General features: G+C 41.7%; 1 protein-coding gene across 4 annotated transcripts; it reads right to left on the reverse strand.

The window, feature by feature from the left end:
• Positions 1-1,500: 1,500 nt before the first annotated feature.
• LOC112223017 (glucocorticoid-induced transcript 1 protein) lies at positions 1,501-23,934 on the reverse strand. Of its 4 annotated transcripts, none has more exons than XM_024385935.2 (9): positions 23,772-23,934; positions 23,285-23,662; positions 20,026-20,174; positions 14,060-14,152; positions 9,571-9,678; positions 6,493-6,630; positions 5,818-6,007; positions 4,155-4,275; positions 1,501-3,882 (listed from the first exon to the last, which is right to left on the reverse strand). In XM_024385935.2, the coding sequence occupies exons 2-9, from the start codon at positions 23,613-23,615 to the stop codon at positions 3,471-3,473; spliced, it is 1,542 nt and encodes a 513-aa protein (XP_024241703.1). In that variant the 5' UTR covers positions 23,616-23,662; positions 23,772-23,934; the 3' UTR covers positions 1,501-3,470. The 4 variants fall into 4 exon arrangements, with proteins under 4 accessions (XP_024241703.1, XP_024241702.1, XP_024241705.1 ...); XM_024385934.2 differs by having other exon boundaries at positions 9,571-9,681; XM_024385937.2 differs by lacking the exon at positions 14,060-14,152.
• Between the last annotated feature and the right edge of the window lie 234 nt (positions 23,935-24,168).

Here is a 24,168-nt window from a genome sequence, read left to right on the forward strand (position 1 = left end):
CAGCCATGTTTCATCTTCAATGCCCTTGCTGATGGAAGGAGGTTTTCACTCAAAATCTCACGATACATGGCCCCATATGACATTCGCCCAATCTTCTTCTGGATCATCCAAATGCTCTCTAGCAAACATCAGACAGGCCTGGACATGTACTGGCTTAAGCAGGGGGACACATCTGGCACTGCAGGATTTGAGTCCCTGGCGGCGTAGTGTGTTACTGATGGTAGGCTTTGTTACTTTGGTCCCAGCTCTCTGCAGGTCATTCACTAGGTCCCCCCGTGTGGTTCTGGGATATTTGCTCACCGTTCTTGTGATCATTTTGACCCCATGGGGTGAGATCTTGCGTGGAGCCTCAGATCGAGGGAGATTATCAGTGGTCTTGTATGTCTTCCATTTCCTAATAATTGCTCCCACAGTTGATTTCTTCAAACCAAGCTGCTTACCTATTGCAGATTCAGTCTTCCCAGCCTGGTGCAGGTCTACAATTTTGTTTCTGGTGTCCTTTGACAGCTCTTTGGTCTTGGCCATAGTAGAGTTTGGAGTGTGCCTGTTTGAGGTTGTGGACAGGTGTCTTTTATACTGATAACAAGTTCAAACAGGTGCCATTTAATACAGGTAACGAGTGGAGGACAGAGGAGCCTCTTACAGGTCTGTGAGAGCCAGAAATCTTGCTTGTTTGTAGGTGACCAAATACTTATTTTCCACCATAATTTGCAAATAAATTCATTAAAAAATCCTACAATGTGATTTTCTGGATTTTCTCATTTTGTGTCATAGATGAAGTGTACCTATGATGAAAATTACAGGCCTCATCTTAAGTGGGAGAACTTGTACAATTGGTGGCTGACTAAATACTTTTTTGCCCCACTATGTTGTAATTGGTGACTGGTTTTAAGTGTGTAAACAATGATATTTACATTGAGTGCTGAAGGAGCGTCTATTTTGATTTTGTCAGTAAAAATGTTGCTAAATGAGACTAACTTATTAGAATTAAACTATTGCCCTTATCTACATTAAAGCCTTGTTTATTCCTGTTATCTTATGTGTTGTTGCTTTATTTGAATGCTGCAAAGCTATGCTGCTGTTCCTCTTGTCAGGTTACAACTACCACCACTATTCTTCCTCTGGTTAATTAGCTTTGAATAGATAGAATGCACACATCTCACTATGAATCCCTGAAGCATATGCTGTCACTAGGCTTTCTCTGAACCATGAAACTAATAACCCAGGTTAAGGGGTTCTAGGGCTCAATTCAATCTGTATCGCAGATGTTCAGTGCTATAGCATGCTTAAAATAACATTTCTGATTGAGATCGAACGCAGGAACATTGCCTTTAAATAAATTTGCTATAGTGCTGAACTTCGGCAATACGGATTGAATTGAGCACCTAGTCTCACGTGGCCAGCCTTCCAAAATCCTGTCTTGTTGAAGCCTGAGCTTAATATAGTAACATCTAAAATAACGTGAAGCTAGTGCTTTAAAAAAATGAGACAAACGTCAGGTGTAATTTTATTGCTTACTTTATTGTAAAAACACAAGGTCTACATAAAACAGATACACAGGCATGTAATATTAGTGCCGAACATGGCAAGCCTTGCTGAACTTTGAAAATAATATGTTAGTATGATTCGAGCAGCATTCATCTTTACTGACAAAATATACATCTAGGTTTGAGTGGATTGTGTTGCATATGTTGGTTTTGCCTGTTTTTACTTAAAATATTTTTTAAATATTAATGCCAAGGGGTTTTAACGTTATGGACTGGATTTAATCGGGGGAGGTCCACGTTATAGCTCGATTTATATTTAAAGGCGACGTTCCCACGGTACTTCCGCGACAAGAATTGAATCCAGCCCTATTACAGTTTCATGAAATATTTTACTCCATACTGAACGTCAAATCAACACTAAGATACTCAGTTTATTTTAACAGATTTGCACAAATTAAGTGCTTTGAAAATATCTCATTAGCCGCAATGTTAATTCTCTGATTGCTTATCTATTTAGTTTTAAAAAAAGTTACTTTCGGCTTTGCTATTTTTTGTTGTTGTTGATGCTTAACTTTTTTTTAGGGCTAGATTCTATCTAGCCAACACCCGCATTAAAGCTGTCAAATCCACAAGCGGCTCCCGGCGTTATACCTAAAGCGGACATTGCCATTGGCTGCATGGAGACGCATTGAGAGAAATCCCATGTAGCCTTGTTTACAAGTTCGAACACTGGATTGTGAGATGTAATCTAAACCTCGATTAGGCTGATAGAAATGCTCATTATTTTGTTTAGTGATTTTCAATTTGAGCATCATTATTTCTATATAGCCTACACATTCTCTTTCTGAACTTCTATCGCGAGTGAGACGAGTACGGCTTCGTGACAATGATCACAGGAGCATTTGTTCACCGATTTGACAGCTCCAACGCAGTAACACCTGACGCCGCCAAAACTCAAGACACCGCTGGTCAACACTTAATCCGATTGAATCTAGGCCTTATTTTGATCAATTTTATTGGTAAAATGTCATAGCTCATTTATCACTAGGGAGATTGAACAGGCTCTGAAAGGTAATACTGCTGATATCTTGGAGCTACAATATAATAACCTCTGGAATGTCTCTTTAAGCACTTGAAACTATCTTTACAGATTTCCAATGCACAAAGTTATTTCTATCGATGGCAATCCTTTAATGTCGTGTTGAAAGATTAGAATCAGCACTTGTTTAAAGACTATGGAATGTCTTAGGAGTAATGTCATGAATGAACCATAAAAGACAACGTCAAAGTTCATGCATGAGTCGTAGTACATTCCAAATGACCTGAGTTCATTGGTTATTCAGGGGACCTGAAACAAGGCTATGTGGGGACATTGTGCTTTGTAGCTGGCTGTGTGGTCACTTTCAGATCGTCTTTAAACTGGATTGAGACCTGAAATAAGTGTAAACATTCAGGAAAAAGTGGAGCATTGTATTGTAACTGTAGGACATCCCAATAGGGTTTTTAATATAAACAGGCATGATATTTTATATTAAAAAGCTTATCCATGCTGTAATATTGGCTAGCAACACAGAACAGCTAAATAAGCTGGTTAGATAAACATTTTCAAAATTCAATAAAATATGTTTCTCTTGCCCATTGCTTAATTCCCTTATTTTTTTTCTTGAATTGATTTTTGATGAAGCTGATGATTGCTAAAGAACACAATACATGAAACAATCGAATCTACCCTCTGAATAGAAAACAAGTCTTTCTGGAGGATTTTGCCTGCCACACCTTTCAGAAGAGAAGGCTAGGTTAGTAAGGATAGGCCCTCCTTGCTGGCTAATGACGCGTTAAAGAGCCATACTCAGCTAGCCTGGTTCCAGATCTGTTGTGCTGTTTTACTACCTCCTATGGTCATTGCGACCATAGGAGTTAGCAAGACAGCTCAAACTGATCTGGGACCAGGCTAATGCTCATAAGCTGGACTGTCCCTGAGAACTAGCTGGTAAGAAGGATGTGTGTAGTGGAACAGGGATCTGTAGACAGGCCACCTGGGACCACTGCTGTGCTTGTCAGTTCACCTGTGTCTGTGTTAGTGTCTGGGCTCAGACTGTCTGTGCTGTTCTCTGTGCTTGTGTTGGTGCCTACGCCTGTGTCTGAGCTACTGACCATGTCTGTGCCTATAGACGAGCTCCAGTTAGTGGAGGCCAGAGTAGTGAAACTAGCGGGTGTCATGGCATCCTCGGGCCATGTGCTGCTTCTTGCATGGAGACCAGGGCTGGGCGAGGTTGTGGTGAAGTGGGAGGAGCAGAGGAGTTTGACGGGACAGAAGGCGGAGCCCCTGGGGATGAAGTTCACCTTGTTTTTGTCTGGGCATGAAAAAAGAGGGAAGCCTCTGGAGACACCAGACCTGGGGAGGAAAAGTGAGGGAGAATGTCTTCATCTTTTTATCATCACATACCAAAGTGTGTATATGAAACACCTACAGTGAGAGAGTCCTACAGATGGAATGATCAAATTAAGATCCTACGTTGCAGGAGAACTAAATGAAGATCCTACATCTGTAGAGTAGCATAAGGACACGATCAGACTAATTTTAAAAATAAACTAAAACATGTAACACTATGAAGTTGAGAAGCATTTGAATTAGAAACACCCCTCAACGTAGTGAAGAAGACTTACACCATCTCTTCAAACACTTTTACCCTCTCACACCCCTCCGGAGGCTCCCGTTTGAACATGTAGCTGTTGTTGGGTTTGGGAGAGGTGGCAAACTTGGGAAGGGGAGAGCCGCAGCCACTGTCTGAAAACAGAATGAAACATGTAAGCAGGTCAGTGTGGTGATCTTATGTCCCTATAAGGGAACATGTGTTAGAGAGCTGTTGCCTGTAGAAGACAATGTGATTCACATAATACGGCAGTATTAATATAGCGTGAGCCATTTATCATTAACCAAATCCTGATCACTAGGCTCCTGAGCAGAGTATGTGAGCGGAGCATGCCCAATTTGATTGGAGCGTGGAGCAAGATTCCCAAAAGGCTGGAGCACTGGCCTTCTCGCCCGCTCCAATTTCACTCCAGTAGCGCTCACTTCACGAGCTCAGGGCATGCTCGCCCCTGCATGCATTTATAGTCTACTTGTATGCTGCTAATAACCCCATGCTTCAGCTACTGTCATGGAGTTCACTAAATATTTTCATAAAGAAACTGATAGAACGCACAAGTGCTAAATCAAGGTGACTTACAAAGATGAGGACCAATAGCAAGAGAAGGAGTGTAGTGCTGTTGTGTCCACAACTAAAGAATCATTGTGGAATCTGAAAAGACACTTATCCCAAGAGTATGATGTGTACTTACTACATGCACATGCTAAAAGAAAGGAAGGAGGTGGGTAGATATCTAAGTGCATCATTGTAGAAAGTATTTCTAAACTAAAAATCTGATATTTTAAACGTTTCGTTCATTTTTGTTCTATTATCTATTCAATAGGCCTGGCATATTCCCACGTTCAAGGAGCTTTCCATTTCGCTTAAAAACCTTTATGCCTACCTATAAAAATAAATTAAAAAACAACTCTGCATCTCTGCCCAGCTTGGCAAGAGTGGCCAAAAGGGTGTTTAGCATCCTCAGTGGCTCTGCAAGTGTGGAGAGGATATACTCCACTGCCAGCCAGCTGGCTCTCCAGACACCATCGCATGAGTCTGAACCCACAGACTGGCCAAACTCGTGTTTCTAAAAATGAATTCCAAAGCACTAACAAGTCACTTTTCCTTTAATTTGCATTTCATTCGAAGTAAGTCACAGCCTAAATGCACAATTTATAGACTATAATGACTTAATACAACAAAATGTTTAAATGCTGCGCGCTTTATGTCCCGACCAGCCTATCGTGTCGAATTCGCAAATGCTTCACAACGTACTTCTTTGTAGGCTATAGCCTTGAAATAATATAGCCTAAATAATTCATTTTTGTTCCTTCTTAGGCTCCTGACCTATTTAGAGTGTTTATATGCTGTTTAACATTCAAATCCATATGGTTTGGTTTCAACACTTAAAAACCAATTGGCAGGTCCAGTTAATCACAAAAATAAATGGGTGTTGGTTAAATTGTGATTTTAATTAACGGCGCGAATTTGGAACTGGAGTTTTTTCCCCCCCGTGAGCGTAGAACGGTTTTTAGTGGAGCGGTTGGAAAAGACATGGAGCGGTGAGCGGGATTTCCAACCGCTCAACTACGCTCACATACTCTGCTCCTGAGACATGCAATGGCTGGAGACTGTTGAATGTGTGCCTTGAACTAGAGTAATAGATCATGCAAGCCAGAAAATACATCTGAATGGAGTACCTTTGTCAAGCTCTTCTGCAGAGCAGGGGCTGCCTTCTGGGGAGTGGAGGGGGTCAGGGGTGAAGGGGCAGGCCCAGGGGCTGGAACCGCCACTAGAGGGGGCCTGGGTGTCCGTGTCACGTGTGTCACCGCCATTGCCATAGCGATGAGGCTGAAAGGGGGCGCGGCGGCCATCCAACACGTCCAAAGCCTGAGAGGTCAGAGGTGGGGATGGAGGGACAGGATGAAGGGATGAGAGGAGTGCGAGAACCACAGCAGGGCACTATATAATTCACAGTTATTGATCATCATAAGTTAATTCAATGCATTCAGTTAATTTCAGCATTATCACACTGCGCGTAAACTCCAGTATGTGTGGACGTATTTGAATGACAAGCAGAAAAGCGAATACCAGAGCAGATGATAATGTATGATACTGTATGAAAATGTTCAGAGCCCTTCTGCTTGTGCTGTAGGGTACAGCTGATTCTGAGCAGAGGAAGACTTGCTGTGCTGCAGGTCATAAATGTGTGTGTGTGTGGGTGCGTGCGGGCACTCGCGCACACGCTTCAGGGAGACCCATTTCGCTAACCTGTCAAGGTTTACTGCCCTACTTCACACACAATTTACAGCTCTACTCAACTCTCAGCAATTTAAATCCGTGTGTGTGTGAATACAGTGTGTGTGTGTGTCCACCTGTATTCCCTGCTTCCAGTCCTCTCTGATGAACACATTCTCCAGCTCGTGGTTGATGCCCTCCACACTGCTAGGCACTCTCGATATGAGGGACTTTGGCACTGGGATGTTCGACAGGGCTGTGGAAACCACCTTATTCTGGAAAACATGGCAAACCAAGGGTTCAGTTATATTTTGTTCAGTGGTAGAAATGTTTTGTAGCTTTTCTATGATCATTTAAAAAAAAGACATCTTGTCAATTGTATGCTCTCCCTAGTATTTTAGTGTATGGTATCGCTATAGAATGTGATTTATGTGAGGTTAAATTTTAAGTTAAATGACATTAAAGTGAGGTCAACAATAATATAGGCTAGATTGTGATCTACCACCGGTGAAAGTCATGCCATGTTAAAGTCAGTTTATGTTATTTTTCCCAGTGCTTTGTTTACAGTTGCTCAGTGTCTGTTAATGAATGAACCACAAACACAGAAAGTACTGGGAACTGGGAATGCCCAGACATGTCTCCGCCTCTTCCTCATCTACGTCTCTGGTCAGAATAGGGACTAGAGCTCTTTAAATAAAACACACACACACACACACACACACACACACATATATATACATATACAAACACACACATATGCAGACATGCTCAAATTTGTTGGTACCCCTCCACAAAAAATGATGAATACACAATTTTTTAATTGAAACTGACAAAAGTAATTGGCGTCCACCATTGTTTATTCCATATTTAATAGAAATCAGACTTTGCTTCAGATTTTTTATTTCATCATAATATTGTAAATAATAAAACAAATAAATGGCATGGACAAAAATGGGACATTTAACCTAATACAACCTTTAGAGGCAGTCACTACAATCAAACGTTTTCTATAGCTCTCAATGGAGACTTCTGCACCTGTTAACAGGTAGTTTGGCCCACTCTTCCTGAGCAAACTGCTCCAGCGGTCTCAGGTTTGATGGGTGCCTTCTCCAGACTGCAAGTTTCAGCTCTTTCCACAGATGTTCGATAGGATTCAGATCAGGAATCATAGAAGGCCACTTCAGAATAGTCCAATGTTTTGTTCTTATCCATTCTTGGGTGCTTTTAGCTGTGTGTTTTGGGTCATAATCCTGTTGGGGGACCCATGACCTGCGACTGAGACAGAGCTTCTTGACACTGGGCAGTACGTTTCGCTCCAGAATGCCTTGATAGTCTTGTGATGTCATTGTACCCTGCACAGATTCAAGGCACCCTGTGCCAGGCGCAGTAAAGCAGCCCCAGAACATAAACAAGTCTCCTCTCCTCCATGTTTTACTGTAGGTATGGTGTTCTTCTCTTTGAAAGCTTCATATTTTTGTCTGTGAACATAGAGCTGACGTGACTTGCCAAAAAGCTCCAGTTTTGACTCATCTGTCCAAAGGACAATCTCCCAGAAGGATTGTGGCTTGTCACTATGCATTTTAGCAAATTCCAGTCTGGCTTTTTTATGTTTTTCTTTCAAAAGTGGAGTCCTCCTGGGTCTTCTTCCATGGAGCCCACTTTCGCTCAAAAAGCGACGGATGGTGCGATCAGAAACTGAAGTACCTTCACCTTAGAGCTCAGCTTGTATCTCTTTGGCAGTTATCCTTGGTTCTTTTTCTACCATTTGCACTCTCCTTCTGTTCAATCTGGGGTTGATTTTCCTCTTGCGGCCGCACCCAGGGAGGTTGGCTACAGTTCCATGGACCTTACACTTCTTAATATTTGCAACTGTTGTCACAGGAACATCAAGCTGCTTGGAGATGGTCTTGTAGGTTTTACCTTTACCATGCTTGTCTATTTTCTTTCTGATCTCCTTTGCTTTCTCTGGTCCATGTTCAGTGTGGTGCACACAATGATACCAAACAGCACAGTGACTACTTTACCCTGGTCCATGTTCAGTGTGGTGCACACAATGATACCAAACAGCACAGTGACTACTTTACTCTGGTCCATGTTCAGTGTGGTGCACACAATGATACCAAACAGCACATCGACTACTTTACTCTGGTCCATGTTCAGTTTGGTGCACACAATGATACCAAACAGCACATTGAGTACTTTTCTCCATTTAAATAGGCAGAATGACTAATTACAAGATTGGAGACGTGTGTAACTAATAAAATAAACAAATTATTTTGAAATATCACTATAATCCAATTATTTATTATTATAATTATTATTATTATATTTTCTAAGGGGTACCAACAAATGTGTCCAGGCCATTTTAGAATATCTTTGTAGAAAAGGCAATAATTCATCTCTTTTCACAGCTTCTTTGCTTTATTCTATGACATACCAGAAGGCATGCTGGTATATATGATAAAATAGCTTTAATTTCATCACTTTTCAGGAGGAATTGAGCAATATTTCAATGAGCTGTAAGGGTGCCAACAAATTTGAACACATCATATATTTATATAAAATTTGCAAATAAATTCATTAACCTCTAGTGACACCCCATCCTGTGAACGGGACCATTGTCATCATCTGACACTAATTAGCATTACGCAACGGACATAAATATCACTAGAAAATATTTCTATTCATGAAAATCACAAGTGAAATATATTGAGACACAAGCTTAGCCTTTTGTTAATCACCCTGTCATCTCAGATTTTCAAAATATGCTTTACAGCCAAAGCTAGACAAGCATTTGTATAAGTTTATCGATAGCCTAGCATAGCATTTTGTCCAGCTAGCAGCAGGTAACTTGGTCACGGAAATCAGAAAAGCAATCAAATTAAATCGTTTACCTTTGATGAGCTTCGGATGTTTTCACTCCCAGTTCCAAAAATATTATTTTTGTAGGCGAAATAGCTCTGTTTGTTCTTCACGTTTACAGTTTTGGAAACTTTAGTGTTGCCTGAAGCAGAAACAGCCTGGCACCCAGGCTACCAAAACCCTAGTTTATACATTTACAATCAAGTATTATCCATAATAAGAACTGCATTTATTTAAGGTTGTACATGATACGGTGACACTGCCACTGTGGATATAGCATTGGGGTAGATACCATACCATGCCCTGTTATCTGGGTGGCAGACACAGGGAGGCAGCAATAAGGTATAACTCACCTGGGGATGGCATGTGGTGCTTGTGTGTAGTCCCAGCTGTTGATCTCGGTCTTTGCTCTGGCGGCTGACCTGTTTACTGCGCTGGAGCTGCAGCCTGAGTTTAGCAATCTGCTGGGGAAAGAGAGTGGGTTTACTTCAGAGAAAATGAATGGTTCTCAATTGACATTCAAGGTAGCCTTGAATGTACTGCATGTGCTGTGTAGCCAACACTTCTATTGTTTCATGCCATACATGGCAGAGAGGTGGCTAAAGCACAAATAGACTGGACCACCAGGCTATATTTGAGGTATAATTCAATAGAATATGCCTTTAGAAAAGGTACAAAGCAATATGTAAGGGATAATCATAAGTGAAGTCAAAGGGTTATTATGTTTCTGTACTGGTTATATAATCATAACATAATCAGTTCTATAATGCAGACTAAGGCGAGGTCTTTTAATGCTGATCTTATAATCCTGGCTGTACTGTACACAGAAAGAGTATGTCTACTCTATAGGATGCCCTTCCCTGCATGTCATCCATACTGGTTATTATAGTACAGTACCATGTGATCCATACAGGTTATTATAGAATAGTACCATTATATCCATGTAGGTTATTATAGAACAGTACCATGTCATTCATACAGGTTATTATAGTACAGTATCATGTCATCCATACAGGTTATTATAGTACAGTACCATGTGATCCATACAGGTTATTATAGAATAGTACCATTATATTCTTGTAGGTTATTATAGAACAGTACCATGTCATTCATACAGGTTATTATAGTACAGTATCATGTCATCCATACAGGTTATTATAGTACAGTACCATGTGATCCATACAGGTTATTATAGAATAGTACCATTATATCCATGTAGGTTATTATAGAACAGTACCATTATATCCATGTAGGTTATTATAGAACAGTACCATGTCATTCATACAGGTTATTATAGTACAGTATCATATCATCCATACAGGTTATTATAGAACAGTACCATGTCATTCATAGAGGGTTTTATATAACAGTACAGTGTGGTTAGCCTGGATTGACTTGCTTTGAGAGTACATGATAGGAGTCAATTAGAGGTTGAACGATTAATCGGAATGGCCGATTAATTAGGGCCGATTTTAAGTTTTCATAACAAACGGAAATCGTTATTTTTGGACGCCGACTTTGCCAATTTTATTTTTTTGACAACTTTATTTAACGAGGCAAGTCAGTTAAGAACACATTCTTATTTTCAATGACGGCCTAGGAACGGTGGGTTAACTGCCTTGTTCAGGGGCAGAACGACAGATTTTTACCTTGTCAGCTCAGGGATTTAATCTTGCAACCTTACGGTTAACTGCCTTGTTCAGGGGCAGAACGACAGATTTTTACCTTGTCAGCTCAGGGATTTAATCTTACAACCTTACGGTTAACTAGTCCAACGCTCTAACCACCTGCCTCACGAGGAGCCTGCCTGTTACGCGAATGCAGTAAGAAGCCAAGGTAAGTTGTTAGCTAGCATTAAACTTATCTTGTAAAAAACAATCAGTCAATCATAATCACTAGTTATAACTATACATGGTTGATGATATTACTAGTTTATCTAGCGTGTCCTGCATTGCATATAATCGATGTGGTGCACATTCGCGAAAAAGGCCTGTCGTTGCTCCAACCTGTACCTAACCATAAACATCAATGCCTTTCTTAAAATCAATACACAGAAGTATATATTTTTAAACCTACATATTTAGCTAAAAGAAAGATTAGCAGGCAATATTAACCAGGTGAAATTGTGTCACTTCTCTTGCGTTCATTGCACGCAGTCAGGGTATACGCAACAGTTTGGGCCGCCTGGCTCATTGGGAACTGATTTGCCAGAATTTTATGTAATCATGACATAACATTGAAGGTAGTGCAATGTAACAGCAATATTTAGACTTCGGGATGCCATCTGTTAGATAAAATACAGAACGGTTCCGTATTTCACTGAAAGAATAAACGTTTTGTTTTCGAAATGATAGTTTCCGGAATCGACCATATTAATGACCTACGGCTCGTATTTCTGTGTGTTATTATGTTATAATTAAGTCTATGATTTGATAGAGCAGTCTGACTGAGCGATGGTAGGCACCAGCAGGCTCGTAAGCATTTATTCAAACAGCACTTTTGTGCGTTTTGCCAGTAGCTTTATGACTTCAAGCCTATCAACTCCAGAGATTAGGCTGGTGTAACCGATGTGAAATGGCTAGCTAGTTAGCGGGGTGTGCGCTAATAGCGTTTCAAACGTCACTCGCTCTGAGACTTGGAGTTGTTGTTCCCCTTGCTCTGCATGGGTAACGCTGCTTCGAGGGTGGCTGTTGTCGATGTGTTCCTGGTTCGAGCCCAGGTAGAGGAGAGGGAAGGAAGCTATACTGTTACACTGGCAATACTAAAGTGCCTATAAGAACATCCAATAGTCAAAGGTTAATCAAATACAAATGGTATAGAGGGAAATAGTCCTATAATTCCTATAATAACTACAACCTAAAACTTCTTAACTGGGAATATTGAAGACTCATGTTAAAAGGAACCACCAGCTTTCATATGTTCTCATGTTCTGAGCAAGAAGCTGAAACGTTAGCTTTCTTACATGGCACAAATTGCACTTTTACTTTCTTCCAATACTTTGTTTTTGCATTATTTAAACCAAATTGATCATGTTTCATTATTTATTTGAGGCTAAATTGATTTAATTTATGTATTATATTAAGTTAAGTGTTCATTCAGTATTGTTGTAATTGTCATTATTACAAATAAATAAATATTTTTAAAATCAGCCGATTAATCAGTATCAGCTTTTTTTGGTCCTCCAATAATCAGTATCGGCGTTGAAAAATCATAATCGGTCAACCTCTAGAGTCAATAGTGACAAGGCAATCCATATGAGGTTTCTGAAGATGAGAAAGAACAGGGTAGTGTAAAGTTTAGTGTATTAAAGGGCTGCACCTCACAATATGACATTATCACGATACTTAGGTGAGCGATACGATATGTCTGCTGCAGACGGATAAGAGAAAGCCATGACAAAATTCGTTTTGGAGGTAAAAGTGCTCAAAACATATAGGCTCACCATTTAAAACAAAGAAAAAGATGAAGAACTAGCTATAGGATGATAAATACCAGAGGTTTGGGGCAGGTACACCTGACTAGCGCTAGCTAACGCTATCTTGTCTTTTTTAAATCAATACTTCGAGTCAACAGTATCGATATAAAATCCCCAAAAACAATGTTGCGATACTCTACTGCCTTGAAACTAAACTCTGGACCTTGAAGCGAGTTCCAATGTGTTTTTTTGTTCCCCTATAATCAGGGACTGATTTAGACCTGGGACATCAGATGGGTGCAATTCATTATCAGGAAGAACAGAAAATCCAGACCTTGTAGGATAAGATTTTAATACACCTTCTTACTGTATAGTACCACTCACTGTTGGGTGGGAGGATTTGGCTACATATGACTAGGTCAGTTAAAATAATACATTTCATTGACAATATGTAAGACCATATGTCAAATCCAAATGTACCTATTGCTACTTTTATATGCTACAATGGGTGACTTAGATTATTAGTATCTTTAGAAACATGTACTATATGTTGCAATATGTTACTACATGTACATACAATACAATAGCATATCATCATAATCATGTCAAGAACAAAAAGAAACATCTCAACATAGTGAGAGAACATTCCATCCATTTAGTGTTTATCGCTCATCTAACAGGCATATCTTATGTAAGTCAGTCCACTTCAAAAGCCTCAATACAACTGTTTTGCTCTTGAGCAAAAGCCAGCAGACTGTAACACGCTTATATATGGGTTGTTTGCAGGAGGACTAGGCCTTTATGGAGTTAGATAAGGTTCATCCTTGTCACTAGAGTATCAACAAGGCCAAGCTGAGAGGGAAATGATATGGCTGTTACACCCTGCAGACAAGTTCAGTGCCTGCTCCCCCTCTCAAAACAACCAGGCCCAACGAGATGCGACGGACTAGACTACAGAGGGAAAGGAAGGTTAAATAAAGACTGTGGTCTGGAAGCGCTAGAGAACTAATAGCTCAATGTGGTCTCCAACTAGCCACTAAGTCAGCCAGGCTACGCACACGGAAACCAACCTTCAGGAGAGTAATATTTAACTGAACCTCGTATCCTGACAAATAAAACACATTTCTAGTAATTGCTGAACCTCAAAGCCCTGACAAAAACTTGTTGGAAGTTTAGTTGACTATGCACATACAGCGCAGATCCAATAATGTCAACAATACAACTCTCGCTGGATGTTTTGTGACAGACCAGCTATTCTGGTCTAACACTCAACTCCTCAGAGAGTTATGGTGTTGACATTGGTTACAGTATTGGATTACAAATAATAGGATAGCGCTCCGTACAGTTGTTTTGACTAGGGACAAAGGTCATGCAGAGAGTGTGTAGGCTAGGCTATATATGCTAGGAAGGTTGAGTGTGGCACCTACCTCTTTCAGATGGTCTGCACTACCCCAGGAAGCTGACCGCTGGTGTGGGCTTCCCTGCTCCCCTCCAGCCTCCTCTATCCACAGACCAGATGTCTGAATCACACACATAAATATGCATACTCTAAGCAGTGGATAAACAAATACACCCACATCAGTCCCCATCATTTGTATGGAATTCAGGAAGACTGAGAGACAAGAGAGGTGGGTGACAGCAATCATCACCCCTGTGCCTTCGCCAGAGATGAACACATCTGGAAACAATCAAACGAGTCAAAAATTGTATTTGCGGGATAAAGATGGCTGCATCTAACCAGAAGCACAAAACAGTAATAACATGTGTGATAGCTACTACTTAAAGTTGTATCCTTACCGTTTTAATGGCAATCCACATTAGGACAGACTGCCAAAGGCTACTTTGTGGTTGGTGACTGACATACTACATACTAGCTGGTAAGTCTGTGGGAAATGGCTGCTCTTTCTCCACTACAGCAGATAAAGAAAAGTGCTCTAGTGTCTACAAGAATGCAACCTTTACATAAATAATGAAATGGTTAACTTATGTAAAACATATGCAAAAAAAGAGACAGGATGTTTCAAAAGCATGTATGCAACCATGATGCACATCCCCTTTATTATGCATATCAACAGTGACATTGGTCCTCCAAGGAGTCGTGGTCAATACAGTAAAGAGAAGAATCTTAAATGTCAATGTCCTCATACTGCCTTACGTTTGACCCTTGTCGAAAAACAAAACATCCTCTATAACGCACAACGTGACACAAAAGAGCCACTTTATGATATGTAATATGAAGAACACTAGTGAAGCATTATGGCTACTGGAACATTGCTCTTCAGAAAGGACAAACGGTTTAAACGGGTGCTTGTGCTCCAATAAAGAGGCCACTATGCTGGATGGCAGATATGTTTTTGTACATGACTATGGTATTGCTGTGGTGTTTCATGCTAGAGCCAAACATTGAGGGCTGAATGAATAGTGAAAGGAAATTTTCCAATGCTAAGTGCTAACTGCAAAAAGTTATATTGAGATGTTAAGTAATATGGGTATTAAAACATTTTAGCCTAGTTCTCTGGTTCTACTAAAGCCTGCCCTTCAGCAAACAGTTAAAAGCGTACAATAACATAGCAATGCTTACACCATAGGCTACTTATCTCCATCATCATTGTAATAACAAGTGAAATGTTTATTTTTTTTTATAACAAATTAAGTGTCTGCAACAGTGTAAAGGCGCCGACAGAGTTGGTCGCCTCGCTTCACGTTCTTAGGAAACTATGCAGTATTTTGTTTTTTAAATTTATCTAAAGTCTTATTACATACAGCCGGGAAGAACTATTGACCATAAGAGCAACGTCAACTTCCCAACATTACAACCAGGAATACAACTTTCCTGAAGTGGATCCTCTGTTTGGACCACCACCCAGGACAATGGATTGGATCTCAGTAGACGACCCAAAACAACAGCGCAACAGAAGGGGCAGATGGAGCGGTCTTCTGGTCAGGCTCTGTAGACGGGCACATCGCTCACCGCTCCCAAGTATACTACTCGCCAATGTTCTGTCTCTTGACAACAAGGTAGACGAAAATCGAGCAAGGGTTGCCTTCCAGAGAGACATCAGAGATTGTAACATTCTCTGTTTCACGGAAACATGGCTCACTCGGGATACGTTATCAGAGTCGGTACAACCACCCGTTTTTTTTATGCACCGTGCCGACAGAAACAAACATCTCTCTGGTAAAAAAGAATGGCGGGGGGTGTATGCCTTATGATCACACCTTGACTCGTTAATCATAACAACATACAGGAACTCAAGTCCTTTTGTTCACCTGACCTAGAATTCCTTACAATCAAATGCCGACAGCATTATCTACCAAGAGAATTCTCTGACTATAATCACAGCCGTGTATACCCCCTCCCCCCCAAGCAGAAAAGTTCTTTCAGGGCTGTCGAGGTTAATTGGACTCCACGTAAACTGGAAACCACATATCCTGAGGTTGCATTTATTGTAGCTGGGGATTTTAACAAAGCTAATATGAAAACAAATTTTAGCAGCATATGGAATGCACGACCCGGGCTGGCAGCATTCTGGATCATTGTTACTAACTTCCGCGACGCATACAAAGCCCTCCCTCGCCCTCCTTTTGGCAGATCTGACCACGACTCCTTTTTGTTGATCTCAGCTTATAGACAGAAACTAAAACAGGAAACGCCCGTGCTCAGGTCTGTTCAACGCTGGTCTGACCAATCTGATTCCACGCTTCAAAATTGCTTCGATCACGTGGACTGGGATATGTTCCGGATAGCCTCAGCAAGTTTATTAGCAAGTGCATCGGTGATGTTGTACCCACGGTGACTATTAAAACCTTCCCCAACCAGAAACCGTGGATTGATGGCAGCATTCACGCAAAACTGAAGGGGCAAACCACTGCTTTTAATCATGGCAAGGCGACTGGAAACATGACCGAATACAAACAGTGTAGCTATTCCCTCTGCAAGGCAATCAAACAAGCTAAGCGTCAGTATAGAGACAAAGTAGAGTCGCAATTCAACGGCTCAGACACGAGACGTATGTGGCAGGGTCTACAGTCAATCACGGATTATAAAAAGAAAACCAGTCCCGTCGCAGACACCGACATCTTGCTGCCAGACAAACTAAACAATTTCTTTGCTCACTTTGAAGACAATTCCATTGCCACTGACACAGCACGCTACCAAAACCTGCGGGCTCACCTTCACCGCAGCCAGCGTGAGTAAAACATTTAAACGTGTTAACCCTCGCAAGGATGCCGGCCCAGGCGGTATCGCTAGCCGCGTCCTCAGAGCATGCGCAGACCAGCTGGCTGGTGTTTACGGACATATTCAATCAATCCCTATCCAAGTCTGCTGTTCCCACATGCTTCAAGAGAGCCACCATTGTTCTTGTTACCAAGAAAGCTAAGATAACTGAACTAAACGACTATCGCCCCGTAGCACTCACTTCAGTCATCATGAAGTGCTTTGAGAGACTAGTCAAGAACCATATCACCTCCACCCTACCTGACACCCTAGACCCACTCCAATTTGCTTACGGCCTCAATAGGTCCACATACGAAGCAATCACACTGCCCTAACCCATCTGGACAAGAATAATACCTATGTAAGAATGCTGTTCATTGATTACAGCTCAGCATTAGGCAGGAGGAAGCCTAGTGGTTAGAGCATTGGAATCCCCAAGCTGACAAGGTAAAAATCTGTCGTTCTGCCCATGAACAAAGCAGTTAATCCCACTGTTCCTAGGCCGTCATTTAAAATAAGAATGTGTTCTTAACTTACTTGCCTAGTTAAATAAATGTCCAAAAAAATGTAACACCACAGTACCCTCCAAACTCGTCATTAAACTTGAGACCCTGGGTCTCGACCAAGCCCTGTGCAACTGGGTCCTGGACTTTCTGATGGGCTGCCCCCAGGTGGTGAGGGTAGGAAACATCTCCATCCCGCTGATCCTCAACACTGGGGCCCCACAAGGGTGAATTCTCAGCCCTCTCCTGTACTCCCTGTTCACCCATGACTGCGTGGCCATGCACGCCTCCAACTCAATCATCAAGTTTGCAGACGAAACTACAGCGGTAGGCCTGGTTACCAACAACGACAAGATGGCCTACAGGGAAGAGGTGAGGGCCCTCAGAGTGTGGTGTCAGGTAAATATCGTCAACAAAACAAAGGAGATGATCATGGACTTCAGGAAACAGCAGAGGGAGCACCCCCTATCCACATCGACGGGACAGTAGTGGAGAAGGTGGAAAGTTATAAGTTCCTCGGCGTACACATCACGGACAAACTGAAACGGTCCACCCACACAGACAGCGTGGTGGAGAAGACGCAACAGCGCCTCTTCAACCTCAGGAGGCTGAGGAAATTTGGCTTGTCACCAAAAACACTCACAAAGCACACCTACACCACCCGATGTCACAGGAAGGCCAAAAAGATCATCAAGGACAACAACCACCCGAGCTAATGCCTGTTCACCCCGCTATCATCCAGAAGGCGAGGTCAGTACAGGTGCATCAAAGCTGAGACAGAAGCTGTTTTTCAGTCTCAAGGCCGTCAGACTGTTAAACAGACATCACTAACATTGAGTGGCTGCTGCCAACATACTGACTCAAATCTCAAGCCACTTTAATAGTTAAAAATTGGATGTAATAAAATGTATCACTAGTCACTTTAAACAATGCCACTTTATATAATGTTTACATACCCTACATTACTCATCTCATATGTATATACTGTACTCTATGCCATCTACTGCATCTTGCACAAGCATTTCACTACACTCACATTAACATCTGCTAACCATGTGTATGTGACCAATAACACTTGATTTGATTTGTTCACAGAGCTCCCAGCTATGTTTATCTCAAGGCTCTTTCATTGACTTACTTTTTTCACTTCCCGGCCTGCCTTGTGTGTTTTGTGGGGTTGTGTGCCAGGTGTCGTGCCAGATAATACTCTGGTAATTTACTTTCACAGTCTACAGCCCATGTTAAATTATTCTCACCCCACTTAAAATCCTGTTTGATTTCCCAGCAGGGATACTGAATTTCAATGGATTTACAATGGCATTCAAGTTGGTCTGTTTAGTTTACATGCTGAGACAAGAGTATAGAATGCCACTGCTATCATTTGGTCTGATTTGAGTTGATGAGGGCATTACGTTCTGGTTCTGTGACCTTGTTGGTCTTCTGATCTACAGCCATCTTACAGTATGCACGTCTAAAACATGAGGAACATTTTCGAGAATAGATAAATATCTTTGACTAAACACTTATTATGGATTTAAGCTGCTTGAAGAACATGGAAAGAGTTGTAAATGCATAACTGCTCACTTTAGACAACTCAAGTAAAACATGCTGAGTTGATTGTCATCGATAATAGACCGTCCACATCCTACCTGTGTAACACAATTCTAAAAACTAAGATTAAGTCAGTCTTTAGTCTGGTGTGTGTGCGCAAACACACACCAGACTAAATCATTGCACTCTGTTTGTCTGTCTGTGTGCCCATGTATGTGTGCGTGTGTCTGTCTGTCTGTTTAATCTTCATACAGACATTCTCTGTGTTCTGTAACCACAGGGTCTAGGGCAGACAGATCTATCCCGGAACAGTGATTAGCATATGTATGGCCCTCCGCTCCTCACTCCCACACAAAAGCAGAAGGGCCAGCCACGAGGGCCAGGTGGTAAGCAGTGGGATTCCTCTCCTAACCCGAACCATCGCCTGAGGGACAGGTGCAAACAACTTCACCTCCACAGAGAGCTGCATTACAGCTCTGAAAAGAGCCCGTCTCTAGATTGTGTGCTACAACAAAGACTTTTTGTCCCAGTTTTTTTTGATGATGCAGTGTTACAGGCGATTTGAGGTATTGGGAGATCTTGTTAACAGGAAGTAGCTAGTCTGTGACTGTACTTGGGGAGTATGGGCTTTTCCTAATCAAAGTGGTTTAAGTGAAGCAGTCCACACCATCATTAGGGGAACGTTGATTCTATATGTAGCAACTTGAACCTGGAGGCCCACTCACCACTTCCAAAGACTACACAAAGAGCCCCAAGGTGAATGAAGGGTTAAAGGGAAGAAGCCATGTAAATGAGGCTGGGCGGCGCTCATTCAGCCACATGAAAGGATTCTATTAGGACGGACAGCGCGGCCATGGTCAATGGCCCTGCAATCATCATACATATTCAATATGGGTTCATAACCACAAATCTGCCCATTCTCAAACTGCATTGAACTCTCAATCACGTTGACCAGAATAGTGAGTGCTGACGTGTGGGCTGCTACCCAGGAAAATTGTAGTCAAAATAAACCCAGTATGTGTTTTTCTGAATATAAATTTTATTTAGAAAACATATGCTTTTAAAGAAATGATTATGATGTGCATCATTAGCTTTTATGGGTCCTTTGGCCTACAGTTACCTGTGTGGCTTTGTCTTTCATGCAGGAAGGGTAGGGTCCGTGGGAGTCACGAGGCCACTGGCCTGCGAGGTACGGCCCCATAATGGCATCCAGGGAAGATGTCCGCCGGATAGCACTGGAGCTACGCACCTGCAGTTTGGACCGCTCTCCTACATGAGCGAGGGGAGAGCAAGGGTCAGGATAGGACACACCCACACTGTCATACTGAACAATTGGCCCGGAACGTCTTGTTGTTTTCCATAAACGTCACTATTGCTAACCTTATTGACTATCATTGCTCTACCGTGATATATACTAGGCCTAACTAATCTGGCTGTGTTGAAGCTCAATCTGATGTCATGGGAGCTGCCTTCTCTCAGCCAAAGTAGTTAAACACACACCACCCACATAAGAACTCATAAACAACCACACCATAATTAACATCAATATGGCCTGCATTCACTCAACATTCCTCCTGCAGTAACTTACAGTAAAGACCCAAACACAGAAATGCCCTGTTTTTCTAAAGAAGGGAGACATGAAGGAGGAAATGAATGAAAGAATAGGCTAGTAAGCAGTATTATGCTTTGTGATTGTTGAAAGTCAATGAGAGCTCCTTGTTTTCCATATCAAAGAGCTCCTGAGGGGTGAAGCAGGTGACCAGGGTACACATTCTTCATTCAATCTGTTCCTTGTCTAAGTGCATATGCAGTGTTCCTTTTCGATACCACTACACACCACCTAGGCTCTAAAGCCGAGATGATCAGCCAAGTCTGAGCATATCAACCAAAATGTTGGCTAAGTAAGTAAACCCAATAACCTAGGGTAAACTATCTGAGGAAAGGGGAGTGGATTTCCATCAATATTGTTCTAGCCAAAGTTCTCCAAACACAGCATGCAAATTTTGCCCAAGTGATTTTCCACTGTCTCTCCACTTTGCTAAATTTAGGCTCTCAAGAGCAAAATAAAGTCAGATCCTTTCCTGGCTTTTAGTATGCATACGGTCCCTCTCCCTATTTTCTAATCAACCTTTTCAAAAATAGTGAACTTTCTACCAAAGTTGACAGATTTTGGGCTGGGTTCTAGGTTTAACAACAAGCTTGTTTTCCAATTTACTCTTACTCTGCAGTTTGGGGACGTGTGACAATGAGGCAGGCCATTTCAGCACAGCTGGCACTTTGAGAGGGAGGGGGAGTTTCTTTGTTGAGACCATTGGGAAGGCCTGGTGTGGGGATGATGTTATAGTGTGAACCTAAAGATCATGTGGTGGAACGTCACCCTCTTCCATGGCCTTCACCCTGGCCTGTAGTTCTTGCGACCCTTCCTCCACCACCTAGCTCAGATGAGTGATGCGAATGAACACACTGACTGACTGAAAGGAAGATGTCCACTGGTTAACTTCTCCAATGTTCCAATCACAAAGCTGCATGGCTGACAAGGACACAATGTATTGCCCACTTCAATGTTTAACCTTCATTTGTCAGATGCCTCGAAGGATAAAACCACAAATTCACCACAAATTCCATTCAGTGTGTTTGCTGCAAATAACCTATAATTCCGAGGAAACGGTCAAATAAAAATAGCTCCATATTTCCGTTTGACAATGAAAGATGAACAATACATCTACACTACCATTCAAAAGTTGTGGGTCACTTAGAAATGTCCTTGTTTTTGAAAGAAAAGCAAATTTTTGGTCCATTAAAATAACATCAAATTGATCAGAAATACAGTGTAGACATTGTCAATGTTGTAAATTACTATTGTACCTGGAAACAGATGATTTTGAATGGAATATCTACATAGGTGAACAGAGGCCCATTATCAGCAACCATCACTCCTGTTTTCCAATGGCACGTTGGGTTAGCCTTTTAAAATGATAAACTTGGATAAGCTAACTGATCATTAGAAAACACTTTTGCAATTACGTTAGCACAGCTGAAAACTGTTGTTCTGATTAAAGAAGCAATAAAACTGACCTTCTTTAGACTAGTTGAGTATCTGGAGCATCAGCATTTGATTACAGGCTCAAAATGGCCTAAAACAAAGAACTTTCTTCTGAAAGTCATCAGTCTATTCTTGTTCTGAGAAATGAAGGCTATTCCATGCGAGAAATTGACAAGAAACTGAAGATCTCATACAACGCTGTGTACTACTCCCTTCACAGAACAGCGCAAACTGGCTCTAACCAGCATAGAACGAGGAGTGGGAGGCCCCGGTGCACAACTGAGCAAGAGGACAAGTACATTAGAGTGTCTAGATTGAGAAACAGATGCTTCACAAGTCCTCAAGTGGCAGCTTCATTAAATAGTACCCGCAAAACACCAGTCTCAACATCAACAGTGAAGATGCGACTATGGGATGCTGGCCTTCTAGGCAGAGTTGCAAAGAAAAAGCCATATCTCAGACTGGCCAATAAAATATTAAAATGGGCAAAAGAACACAGACACTGGACAGAGGAACTCTGCCTAGAAGGCCAGCATTCCGTGGCAACATCAATATTTGGCAGGAGAGCCTGTCTCAGAAACAGGATTTAGAGTAGTCTAGTCTTCCATCTCCCCTTCAGTCCACCCTTCATCTCCTTATCACCTGAAAGGAACAACGGCTCAGGCTGAACCAATAAACATGAAATGTCACACCACTCACTTCCATTCTCCATAATATAGGGCTCACAATATGTTCCTGATGTGTACAATACAGTACAGTTGAAAGGGAGTAGGTCATACACCTGTAACCTGACTGTTTGTTCAACAATGATTCTCAGGGTCTACAGCCCCTTTACAACCCTTAAGCATGTCTTGCTGCCAATGATTACCTCCCCCTTTCTGTCAATATTCCAGAAGCAGCAGGCGTGTAAGAGGAGAGGACACTATAAGCTTCCTTATTAGTGATGTACTGTAGTAGAAGGCCTTCTTCCCCCTTTTATGTAACTCTGGGGCCATATATTCAATCAAAACACAATATGCTAGTGAGTTTGTTTACAAATTATTGATTATATGAATCCTAAATCAGAAAAAAGCCTAATCATGTGTTTGACTTACCTTAGAAACCTAGGGCCCTTTTCCATGTCAAGGTGACTGAATAGGGCCCAGTCAGTCTCATTAATCCATCAATATTTTTTTTAAATAATTAGGATATAAAATGCATAGCAAACACTGTATTACAGGAATACAAAAGGCCTGCAATCTCTTGACCATCACCAAGAGCAAGCAAAATGGTGCATTTATCCTGAATACATCTACATTGTAGCATGTGGTAACAGGATAATATACAAATATTTTACCTCTACAAACGGGTGAGTTTGGACTCCGGTCAGGTGAGTGCGAGACCCTATTTTCAGGAGACAGTCTCTGTCTCGTGGCGCCAGTGCAATTTACTCCAAGATTCAGTGTCGCACTTGGGGGAGATGACCCGCGGCTATTTGTCGGTCCATTGTTGCCTCCAACAGAGAGAGCCAAAGAGCGTGTCGGGCTGCTCTGGCCCCCGCGTAGGAGCTGGTAGGGCACGGTAGCACGGATGGGGTGCAAACGGCAGCTGTTGGATAAACTGGGGGACCCTGCATTGCTACGTCTGACTGTGGACTGTTGTTGAAGCGAGTTGGTGGGAACTGACATTCTGCTGCTTCGTATCACTTTCAGGAAAATCGCCAAGATATCCGCTTCTGGAAAACAGAGGATAAACTTCCTTTAATTTTTAGCTCGTATGCTGCTCGAGCTCATTTTGCAGCAATCTCGCATCTTGAAAAGGCGAATTCTACTGCAATAACTTACCTGAAGAACACTAAAACAAGTCTTCTTTGTGCATGTTTTGTCGATAACTTTAAATATATGTTGTTTTACAAACTTAATTTATACAGTTAGCTAAACATATTCTCTAATCTTTGGCGCTTCCCTACCGTCCCCATGTCCACTGTAAATGACAGTTGTATCCGCAAGACTACTGGCTGATAAACCTGGGCGGGCTGCACTCTTTAATTCTGATCATGTGGTTGGACAGCTAAATTATACAGTAACATTACTCATTGGACCAATGATGTCTATCGACTGTACTTTCAGCCAATAACGTCATCGATGTATTAAGGATTGGACCAATTTTTCTCAAAACCTTCGTTTAAAAAATTAACGTTACAATATTTGTGTTATTACCTGTACAATTAAATACATAATG

Source organism: Oncorhynchus tshawytscha, linkage group LG23 (genome assembly GCF_018296145.1).
Source record: "Oncorhynchus tshawytscha isolate Ot180627B linkage group LG23, Otsh_v2.0, whole genome shotgun sequence".
Classification (NCBI taxonomy): domain Eukaryota; kingdom Metazoa; phylum Chordata; class Actinopteri; order Salmoniformes; family Salmonidae; genus Oncorhynchus; species Oncorhynchus tshawytscha.

Excerpts from the sequence above, each read along its gene's own strand:
- LOC112223017 (XM_024385934.2), bottom strand. The coding sequence starts at position 23,615 with ATGTCAGTTCCCACCAACTCGCTTCAACAACAGTCCACAGTCAGACGT. Across the intron at positions 6,631-9,570 it reads GCACCACATGCCATCCCCAG|AATAAGGTGGTTTCCACAGC; the intron begins GTGAGTTATACC and ends CATGTTTTCCAG. Across the intron at positions 3,883-4,154 it reads AAAGTGTTTGAAGAGATGGT|GTCTGGTGTCTCCAGAGGCT; the intron begins GTAAGTCTTCTT and ends TTTCCTCCCCAG.